Here is an 11,260-nt window from a genome sequence, read left to right on the forward strand (position 1 = left end):
TCACTAATCGTGGTTTTGACAGTGGTTGTTGCAAGACAGATCAAGGAGCAGAACCAAAGATATTCTAAGATTCTTCCATAGAGTAGGTCAAAAAAGACCGTCAACAGTACTTTTTTAACTGCCAAACATCTCTGACCTGGATCTCTCAAAGTAATAATGGCTCAGTTTTTCCAACCAAACACAAACTTTTATAGCCTGAAATATCCTCTGTAGGATGCCACGGTTTGATACACACAATGTATATTAGCAGCAGACACCTGTTTGTAAAGATTATGGATTTGGAGTGCTAATCCTCATAAACCAGACTTAAGTCTTAAGACAACCAGCTTTGTCTCTATCAGCGAACTGGAAATACTACGATTTACTCCAGGTCCAGGTTGGAATCATGAGGTCACTGTGTCCATTCACTGTCTGTCCCCTGATAACAGATTGTGGTTTCGCCGGAGCGAGCCGAGGTAGCTTCTTATCACCACAGGCGTGTGGAGTGAGTAAACAGACAAATGGACATTTGTATTTCAGCCCTATTGCAGATGAGACAAAAACACAGCATGTCTTTGAAGTGCAGGGAATTAAATATGACAGGGTGAAGAAACTTTTTATGGTTGTTCTTATCTTCAGGACAAGGTTTCGATGGGGTTTAAGGGCTCTGGAACTTTTGCATGGACAGAATAGAAATAATAAATCATTAAAAAGAGATGCATTATTGGCTTGTTTAGTTTTAGAGAACTTAGGTTGAAGGAGATAAAGGTTCCATTTTTTTTTGTCTAAACGGTTGATTTATTGTGAAAATATTGTGAGCAGACGATCAACAATGCAACGCAACACAAATATGTATTAACAAAAAAGCACTTTTTAAAAATGGAACATAAACATGTTTTACCATACATAATTCGAAGAAACAAAAAGAGACAATACATTTCCCTTTTCTGTCAGGTCAATACATTATCATTACCACATTACACTTACATTTTACCATGACATTCACATAGTTTTACTAAAGGCATTAGTAGATGGTCTCTAAAACAAAGAAGTTAATTTCTTTTTAGATTTCACCTGAGTTTAATTCTCGAAACTAACTCTACAGAACAGGATCTAGGATAGAAAATTACCACTTAAAAGTCCTTTTGCATTATCTGTTGTTCTTCAAAATATAGAACTGCACCTTGGATAGTTTATATATGAACAACAGTCATGAAAAACATAATTATTTTTTGGTCATAAATAGCAGCAGTTAACACAAAACATATGAACAATAATGGGAATTGTAAAATACACCTATACCTGAGAAGCTAACCCAGATTAGAAATAAATAAACTGCTGCTAGATGGGAAAAAAAGAAGAAAAATCTCTGAATATATAAAAACAACAAAAAAAAACAACAGGCTGGATAATTCAGAGGACTGTTTACCTGTGCGCAAACAAATCTGCCAGCTAAAGCTAAAATCATGAATAACATTTGGCCCGTTGTCGCTGTTTCTGAGTCAAAAGAAGAGAGAGTAACTAAAATTACATCTGCAAATATTATGAATAATTTTTTACACGGACTTCCACGGGTGAGACCTATTGTGCCGTTAGCCACTTGTAAAGGTGCTCTCTTGGTTGATGCTCTCCTTCGCCTCCACTGGGAGCGCGTCGAAGAGATGGTCCTCCACAACTAGGCCAGTTTTGCGCAACATTCGGCAATTCGCCAACTGGACGGGCAGCCTGTCCAGGCAGTTTCCTCTCAGTTCCAGATGTGTGAGCTGAAGCAGGTGACCCACAGACTCGGGGAGGAACGTCAGCGCGTTGTTCCCCAGAAGCAGGGCCTTGAGCTTGAGGCATCGGAACAGAGATTTGGGCAGCGCCTCCAGTTTGTTGGAGTTTAAGGCCAGGTACTGGAGGTTGTGTAGGAGCGCCACATCTGCAGGGAGCACGAGGATGGCGTTATGGCTCAAGTCCAGGTGCCACAGTTTTGGTAGAGTGAACAAAGCTGGAGGAAGGGACTCCAGTTTATTGTGAGAGAGGTGCAGAGCCTCCAATGACCTGACATGGCTGATGGAGGAGGGGATGGTGGTGATTTTGTTGTGCCACAGCTTCAGGCAGCACAGTCTCTTGAGGTGCTGGAAACTGATGATCTCCTCGATGGTTCGGATGCTGTTAGATTTCAGGTCAAGCTCCTGCAGGTTGGTTAGGCTGAAAATAGCGTGTGGAATTCTTTCCAGTTCGCAGCTGTGCAGCTCCAGCTCAATCAGATTAATCATCTTCTTCAGGCTGTTGAGCACCATCAGTTTTGTACCGTCATTGTGCACCACCAGCTTAATCAGATGTGGAGACAGCTCGGTGATGTTTGTGGGCATTTTTGCGAGGTTGCTCTTCAGGCATAACGTCTTCAGATGCCTCAGATCCCGCATGGACTCCAACCCGATCATTTTGTTGTTCTCTGAACTCAAGTTGCCAATCAAGTTGAGCTCCCTCAGGCTCCTCAGCAGGTAGACCCAAGCTGGGATCTCGGCAACATCGATGAATTTAACGTGAAGACAGCGAAGGTGGTCCCTGAGGAAGGCGAATCCTGTCTGCTCCACTTTGGCAGGACAGTGGTAGAGATGCAGCTCCCTTAGGCTGGACATCTGGGAGACCTTCGCCGAGAACCTCACCTCCGGAATCAGCTCTAGCCTCAGCACCTCCAGGTCGGTCAGGTCGAAGACCGCGTTTGGTAGACCGGAGAGCATGAAGAGGTGGAGTTCCTGCTGGTCCTGCGCGTTACGGGTCACCAGCTGACGGACCTTATCGAACGTCCACTCGTGGTTGAGGCTGATCTCCCTCAGCTTGTTCTCGCTGACCTCGGAGAGGAAGACGCCAAAGCGTTTAGAGTACAGCTCGTCGTATTGGTCGACCATGTGTAAGAGGAATGCAAAGTCGTTTTTGACGTCTGGAATGTCGCTAAAGCTGCTCTCCTCGCGGACTTTCTCGAACGAGTACTCTTTCAGGGGCCGACGAAAGACCCAAAAAAGAGCGTACAAGCAAGCCATCCCGTAGATCAGAATTAAAGCCATGTAGCTGATTAGCAGCTTGTTTAGCATAAATGCCATATTGTGCGTACAGAAGAACTTTTTATAACCAGTTAACTGTTTAATGTCCGGTTCACACACATGCTTAAAGTTTATTTTAGCCAGAAATGTTGACGTGTAGGACAAAATCAAGATAAATTTGACCGTCTTGACGATCGTTTGCACCACATAAAACTTGTAGATGAAATCGCTGTCCTCCACGTGAACTCTGAATTTTCTTACTTTCTCAAAAAGCGCTTTGGCCTGCTCGCCGTCTTTTTTGTCCAGGATGGTCATGTTGCTTGGAACCTCGGCGATGGGCTTATCTGCAGAAAACTTTACCCCGAGCATGGGCGTGGACGAGTTTGCGTTGGACGCCTCGTCGCTGCCCTCCGTGGACACCTGCTTCGGTGCCGAAGAGCCTCCCGTCAACCTCTGCTTGTTCTCCTCGGAGTCCTCACAGGCCGTTTCGGATAAAGCTTTCGTAGTCCAGGGGGACTCGAAACACCGCCCCAGAATGGACACAAAGTGCTCAATCTTTGAGCAGGTTTTAGGGTATTTGAACCAGAAGTTGCTGCTGACCATCAAAACCAGAGTGTGGATGAGGGTGAGGTATGAGAAGTACTTGGAATACCAGGGCAAGGCAACATGGTAACACATTTGATTCACAAAGGCGTATTGTTGAAAGTCTAGATTGGTCCTGACCCCTGTCGGTGGAGGCTGTCTCCAGAATTCCTCAGAGGCCGCAGACATTTGTTGTTGTGTGGCGTGGATCTCATGGACAACACTGTCAGGTAAGTCTTTGGTGACCAAGGGGGCAGAGGTAAACATAGGGGCGCTGGTGCCTGATGACCCCTGCGTGGTCTGCTCCGTGAAGGAATTATGTCCGGCTCCCGACTCCTCTTGTGGATTCTCAAGACAAGGCAAGCAAGCCATGTGATCCTTTGTGATCTGCATGGTCATGCCAAATATGGCCAGCATGAGCATGACCAACCCCAGATAGTCCATCAGAACGTCCCACCATGGCTTCAGGATTCGGTAGGTTGGCTGGACGTCGTTCAACGACGCAACCTCTGCGAGTGTGAACATCACTGCAACACAGAAGAGTCAGGTAACCTACCGGAGAGTGATGGACTTCAATGAGGTAGGTGGAATAACTTAATGACATTCTGCCCATATGGTCACAGGACAGAAGATTCGTGATAAACAAAACAACCCTGTAAGCAATTAGAAAAGTATGTTTGGCTGTTTTTCAAATGATATGTCTGCGATTTGATTAATCAAGAGCCCGCCAGCATTAATTAACCAAAAAAATCAATTATAGTTTCTGCCATTGATGCCTTAGGACATTCCACAGAGAGCATTTGAAATGTATCAGGGCTTTTAAAAGACATTTCCTCGTTGCACCACATTTCTACATTATTTGATTGCTGCCAAATGAAATTCTTAACTCGAACTAGTTAATACTGCACAGTGCTTTGTAATTATCGGCAGACATTTTCACGGTGTCTTCATGCGTGAACAAATAGGCCGGAAAAAAAACGTGCAAAGGGCGGAACTCGAACTCGCCCTGGCACCGGGGGCAGGGCGCCGCTCCGCAACTGCCTCCATCTGACCGCGGAGGGGTGAAAACGCAGGAACACACGGTGCAAGCGATCCCATACTGCTGATAAAAGCACCCCCGGGCATACACTTTTACTACACATTACACGTTTAACAAAATATGTCTCTGTTTGATCATTCCGCGCCTGCTTCCACCACACGTGAGAAGTTCGTGCGCAGTCAGTTATCGAGGTCAGGTGACATATTGAAAAAATTAAAGACTTTTTTTTTAAAAAAGAGGAAAAAGCGACCCACAGATGCTTAACCCTCACTACAATTTACTACCTATGAAAACACCTCAGGCGGGCGGGCAGGTAGCGAGATTAAGCTGTTGCTCAATATTTTGATCTACAAAGATTAATATGTGACCTACTTTGACCATATGAAATGGAAAAAAAACTTACTCACTCTTACTTACTCTTTGTGAGGCGTTATCTCAATCCAATTTCAACTTCTTCGTCTTGCACGCCACTTGCCCCCCACCCCCCTTTCTCAGGTGAACCTATAACCTCATTCCCAGCACCGTTAATAGCTGTGACACTTCACGGCTGTTACGTAAATCAAAGCTTCGATGCTAAACATTTGTTCGTGACAGCGCGTTGTGTCCGGCTCCATCCCTCATACCTGAACCGGGAGAGGAAACGGGCTGCGATAGCCTGTGCCCACGCAAACCTCCTCCTGGGAGAGAAGTATTTCAAAGCCGGAGCAGATCCAATATGGAGCCGCACTAACCGCTGCTGTGACTTTTACGAGCGCGTCTCATTGGCCGGTGCGCTCGCAACTTCCAGAAAACGCCGCCCCGATAACCTGTCTGCGCATGTGGGCGACTTTCAATAAACTGAAGCAAACAAAGACTAAAAACGTGTCTCCGGATGTCGGCATTTACACGCTCATATCAGATGTAAGGCTGCTAGCAAGCCACTGACATAATTAGGTCTATTATCCGAGCAAAGGTAACGATATTTAAAGCAAAGCGACACGCAAGACCGGTTTTGTACGATGATTAAAACGTTAGTAAACGCAACACGAGTTCCCGTTTTTGCCCCAAAACAGGATTTTCAAGGGGAAACTGTTAGATTAACAACGTCTGTCAGTCAGTCAGTCGCGCTTGGCTGATGATGCATCCAGTTGAGGAAGTGGTGTCTACTCACGCAACTGGTTGCAACCCTAACAGGTTCCAGCCGGTCCAGGGCGACTGGCTCTCGGCTCTGACTCGCTGCACTTTGAGAGAGACAAAGAAAAAACAAAAGAATGGGAAAACAGCCTCCAGGGTGCGTAATCTGATGTCAGGTCCCCTGTGTCTCGAGTCTTAACACTGGGCTACAACCACTTTGGGTCTCGCGTCTTTGATTCCATTCTTTCATTCTGAGAGATTTATGGCTGGATTGACCGGGATTATTCTACACAAATAACTAAAGTCACCTAAGAAGCCCCATAAAGATAGCTGCGTGAATATGCAGTATGTGTAGTAAGTTTGCAAACATGAGGTTTTATTATGTATAATAAAGTATTTATAGGATATCTTTACTGTTAATAAAACAGACTACAGCCAGACTCACAGTCACTGGGTCCATAATGGGAACTGTGGTTTGACAATGTGGTGCCTCCTCTCTCTGACGAGACTACCGGCTCAGGGCTCTTGGCAACCAGTTCAGAATGTCAAGAATTGGTTCAGTGAGGTGTAAATTATCCTGTGTGGATTTCCCTGTTGGAGTTTAGTGAAGTTATTGACATGAGTCAGTTAAATCTTTGTGAGTAGCCAACGGACATAAACAACCTCCCATAAAAGTCTGAGGCACTGAAAGGGTTCATGGCCATTACTGTGGATCAGGTGTCAGCCCACAGACTCTTTGTTTGTCTTAATGTAGCGTAATGTGATACTGCACTTAGGAAATGAGCAGCTCTCACACGTGGGTTTGAGACTCTGGAAGCACACTGGGTTTGTATACATTTTATGCCACGTGCACATGCTTTTTGGGGGATGTTTTTCTTCACAGAACTTGCAACATCCATCCTGAATGTGGCTCCATGCAGCAGTCATGCATTTGTTTAATTTACAGAGTTAATGGCATTTTACAGGTTTTAGCAGTTGCTCACCTAGTTGGAATCAGATGTCCACACAGCCACGAGATGCCGGAGGATTCCACATGTCAAATTACATTTCCCAAATCGTGCAGTTAAAAAACTTTAAGATAATTCTGTGGGAAACTATTGGTTTTTTTTTTTGCAATTTGCCACGATAATTTTAATGTGTTTTGTCACTGTTGTATAACCTATTGTGTCAGGCTCAACTTGGCAGCTCCATCTGCTGTTATCTTAATGCACACGCTGAAACTGGAGTTAAATATATATAAAGTATTTAGATAGTTGCTGTAATAAGTTACAGTCAATTTGTAAGCGTATCGCAAACAGTGTTATGTTCTTATTACAGGTATGGAACGTGATGCAAGATATGTGTTTTAAAGTAACAGTACAAAACCACAGTCTTAAAAAAATGAAGTTATAATGAATATATTTTAATATTTTAATCCAGTATGAAGGTAATGAGGTTTATATGCGTTTACAAGGTCAGCAAGGCTGTACAAAACTGTAAAACTGTAATTATGATGTGCCAGTTAAATACCCTTAAGAAGAAAATGAGAATTTAGATCGAAGCCCCTGCTTTGTATATTACATTGACGCGACACCAAATACAGATATTTCCAGATTATGTAATTAGCGATAATATGCATTTGCGGCAAAGATCCATTGTTTGCCACAGAAAAGTAGCTATTAAGCAGCGGTGGGTTGTTTTTAATGACGACATAGTTTGTTCTAAATGGGTTTCCGTACTTGATAGATCACGTGACCAAAGAGGTTATAAATACAGGCTCAGTGTTCTTTGATACAAGCAGAACTCGACTTAACATGGCGTCTACGAGCCGGTGGGTAGCGGCGGAGCGCAACTCTTTTCTTTAAGCTTGAATAGCTTGTAGTCCACCAAAGGCAATTTTATAAAAGTTAACGTGAAGGAATACTAACAGTTGCTACCATGACATCAAAAATGCGTTATTGTTTGCACCGCTGCGCAAGAGCTAGCGGTTAGCTCGATAGCTCGTGGAGATGTTACTAGAAGTCAGTGTGCAGCGGTTTAAAGTCACTGTTGGGTCAGCACATAATGATCCATCGCCGTCTCTCAACTCTGTAAACGTGTTCTTGTTTAATACTCTCGGGTTTAAGATTTGCTTTTAGAATGTTTTGCCAGTATGAGGTGAGACGCTAAGCTAAGAGTCGCTCTCGTTGAGCGTTCCTGTTTTAGTGCGGGTTGTCTAATATATCCTCAAAAAATAATATATTTAATAATACCAGCTAAGAGACGACCCTCACAAATTTTAGTGAGAAATGATATAATGTGAGGAAATACGCTATGTGTTCGCGTCTTAACAGTTTCAGTCTTGGCCAACAGATTTGTGTTGTTTTATTTCCCAATAATGCTACGATGTTGTGTAGCTCTAAATATCATAATAATCGATGAGCTACATGACTAAGATGCCTCAAAAGATGGAGTTTTGATAATGCTGGGTTTTTGTTTCCTGTAAGCACTCAAGTTTCAGTGTATCTGTCACAGATCTGCTCCACGATGAAGAATGATCAACAAGAATGATGAACAAATCTTCCTTTGCTTTAGGAACTTCGATCTTTGACATCCCACGTTGTTAATCTCTGACTTTGTGGCGCCAGTTATGTCTTTTTAATGTTTGAATCACACAAATGTGATTTTTGTTTTGGTGTACCTGCTTTGTGATGACTTTATCGCGATGATTTCTCCCGTTTTGAGTTGTTTTCATCGTTTGTCATTCATTTTGTCTCTGCAGTGGAGAGTCCCTGGGTCTGCCCAGAGTTCAGTGTCCGAATCACCCGGATTCCATACTGGTGGAGGACTACAGAGCGGGGGACATGATCTGTCCCGACTGCGGCCTTGTTGTAGGTCAGTATGTGCTCTAAACCCGAGGATCTTTACCTCTTGGTTTCTCTCTGCAGATAAACAGGGTTATTTGTTTATCGAGTCTACATCTGGGGGTTACGGCTCTGTTCATACATTAAACTGTCAGCTGTGTGGGGAGCAGAGAAGTTCTTTAATGAGTCTTGTGAGGAGAGAGCATGTCAGGTGACAGAGGAGAGATGCTGTCTCCTGGGCGCTCTGCTCCTGCCTCCTCGGGTTCAGCTGGCCTCCCTGGAGATGAATGTCTCTTTTCTTCCACATATTAGAAAGTAATAGGATTAAAATATCAGAAATCTAATCCTCAGCTCTGCCGTGATTCCAAGAACAGTCAGCCATGATGGAAGGAGAGATATTTTTAGACAGATAGTATGTCGTCTGTCACATGTTTTGTAATTTAATATCCCGTGGATGTGTTTGTCCCTTTATAGCAGCGTACATGTATTTTGTGAAGGTGACGGCAAAGATGTCTGAAAAATAGAGTTTCCGAGCCACAGTGTGAATAAAGAAGTGAGGAACAGTGATGAGCAACAAGTCCCCGTTGGGAATGGAGTTAAAGGTGGTGTAATCTCCTACTTAATTGATCCACAGAGATATAATCCATCTGGAGCTGCTGTCACAATGTGCAGGAGATTAATAGAAGCCTTCATTATAATCATCCACCATGTTTCCATCCGACGCTGATCCCACACAGGGTGTTTTTTTCCTCTGCTTAATCAAATAATCTGTCTAACGTGTAAATGTGCCACATTATTCTTATAAACCAGCCTAAAATCTCTTGTAGGTGATCGAGTCATCGACGTGGGCTCAGAGTGGAGGACGTTCTCCAACGAGAAAGCCCTCAAAGACCCATCCAGAGTGGGAGATGCCCAGAACCCGCTGCTCAACGGGGGCGACCTCACCACCATGATAGGCAAGGTGGGAGGTGGCTGTGACCAGGCGCCGCGCGCCCTCGTTCAGAGTTACTATAGCAACCAGACATTTGTCCTGCCGGGAGAAGCTGCTGAGATTTCTGCAGTGATGACGACAGTGACTGAACGTTCGTCCTCTTCTTCCGCAGGGAACAGGCGCGGCTAGTTTCGACGAATTCGGTAACTCAAAGTACCAGAACCGCCGGACCATGAGTAGCTCGGACCGGGCCATGCTGAACGCCTTCAAAGAGATCAGCACCATGGCGGATCGCATCAATCTGCCGCGCAACATCATTGTACGTCTGTCTGTTAGTCTCGGGTGGCCACACGTGACATATTAAATTACAGGACTTTCCAGGACCGCTGGTCTCTTTAGTCTATCGTACAAACTAGTTTGGTGCTTTTGTTTTCCTCTGCAGGACAGAACAAACAACTTATTCAAGCAGGTTTATGAGCAGAAGAGCCTGAAGGGCAGAGCCAACGATGCCATCGCCTCCGCCTGCCTCTACATCGCCTGCAGACAGGAAGGTGTCCCGAGAACTTTTAAAGGTCAGACTCAACTTCTCTTTAAGCATTTAACACGTGGCATGTAACATGTTGCAAATAGGAAACAAACCCCGAGGACGGATTAGGAGGGCAGTCAAGGCAAATTAGGCTGTTTAAGTTATCTGCAGTAATTAAAGGCAGAAATATTCCCGTCTCCCTGGTTTTATAAAATCGAGATCCTGTTGATAGAACAAGAGGGTGGAATTCACCTGGGAGGTTCCAACAGCACGAGACAATGAGATTTTTCCTTCCCGCACAGAAATCTGCGCCGTCTCCCGCATCTCCAAAAAAGAAATCGGCAGGTGCTTCAAGCTGATCCTGAAAGCTCTGGAAACCAGCGTGGACCTGATCACCACCGGCGACTTCATGTCGCGCTTCTGCTCCAACCTGGGGCTGCCCAAACAGGTGCAGATGGCGGCCACCTTCATCGCCAGGAAGGCGGTGGAGCTCGACCTGGTGCCCGGCAGGAGCCCCATCTCGGTGGCCGCAGCAGCCATCTACATGGCCTCCCAGGCTTCTGCAGAGAAGAAGACCCAGAAAGGTGAGAGCTCTGGGTTCCGCACCGATGCCGGAACCTCTGCTACCTCAAATCGGTTGAAAGGACCCAAGATCACCAAGGCAACAGCAGCACTGGCACTTGATTGGCTATCTGACCTCGTAACGTTCGTAATGCTTCCACAGAAATCGGGGACATCGCCGGCGTCGCAGACGTCACCATCAGACAGTCGTACCGCCTCATCTACCCGCGGGCTGCAGAACTCTTCCCTCCGGACTTCAAGTTCGACACGCCCGTCGACAAGCTGCCGCTGCTGTGAGGACTTCGTCCGCGGTTAGAAGTTTCATGTTGCTCTCATGGGACTGCTTTACTTTATCCTCTTTTTTGTTGGAGTTGAAATATCTTCCTGGTTCCTCTTTGAGCCTTCGTGAAGGCACCCACAGGAATAAAACTGTCACATTCCAGTGCTCAAACAGCTCTGCCAACTGAACATACAGCATTTGTCTGTATATACTGAAATGTATATATGTCCAAGTGGGAACGTGTATTGGTTGCTATTTTAGGCTGGTTTCATATACTGTTTACAGAACTTTCCTTTTGTAGAAGAATGACTTGCTTCTATTTTCTCCATTTGAATTATCAGGTAATTTAAAAAAAAAAAAATTAAAGTTTTTTCTAAAAGGTCACCAACTTGTGCTTT

General features: G+C 44.8%; 2 protein-coding genes across 4 annotated transcripts; one reads left to right on the forward strand and one right to left on the reverse strand.

The window, feature by feature from the left end:
- Positions 1-753: 753 nt before the first annotated feature.
- On the reverse strand, positions 754-5,798 carry lrrc8da (leucine rich repeat containing 8 VRAC subunit Da). Of its 3 annotated transcripts, none has more exons than XM_057057400.1 (2): positions 5,033-5,798; positions 754-4,117 (listed from the first exon to the last, which is right to left on the reverse strand). In XM_057057400.1, coding segments are annotated over exons 1-2 (2,547 nt in total). In that variant the 5' UTR covers positions 5,034-5,798; the 3' UTR covers positions 754-1,571. The 3 variants fall into 3 exon arrangements, with proteins under 3 accessions (XP_056913380.1, XP_056913379.1, XP_056913378.1); XM_057057399.1 differs by having other exon boundaries at positions 5,037-5,797; XM_057057398.1 differs by having other exon boundaries at positions 5,047-5,795.
- A 1,651-nt stretch (positions 5,799-7,449) lies between these two features.
- gtf2b (general transcription factor IIB) lies at positions 7,450-11,246 on the forward strand. Its single transcript, XM_057057414.1, has 7 exons — positions 7,450-7,552; positions 8,483-8,595; positions 9,392-9,525; positions 9,668-9,814; positions 9,938-10,067; positions 10,324-10,605; positions 10,746-11,246. Exons 1-7 carry the CDS (start codon positions 7,536-7,538, stop codon positions 10,877-10,879), a joined length of 957 nt encoding a protein of 318 aa, XP_056913394.1. The 5' UTR covers positions 7,450-7,535; the 3' UTR covers positions 10,880-11,246.
- The last annotated feature ends 14 nt before the right edge of the window (positions 11,247-11,260 follow it).

This window comes from Takifugu flavidus, chromosome 15, assembly GCF_003711565.1.
Source record: "Takifugu flavidus isolate HTHZ2018 chromosome 15, ASM371156v2, whole genome shotgun sequence".
NCBI classification, from domain to species: domain Eukaryota; kingdom Metazoa; phylum Chordata; class Actinopteri; order Tetraodontiformes; family Tetraodontidae; genus Takifugu; species Takifugu flavidus.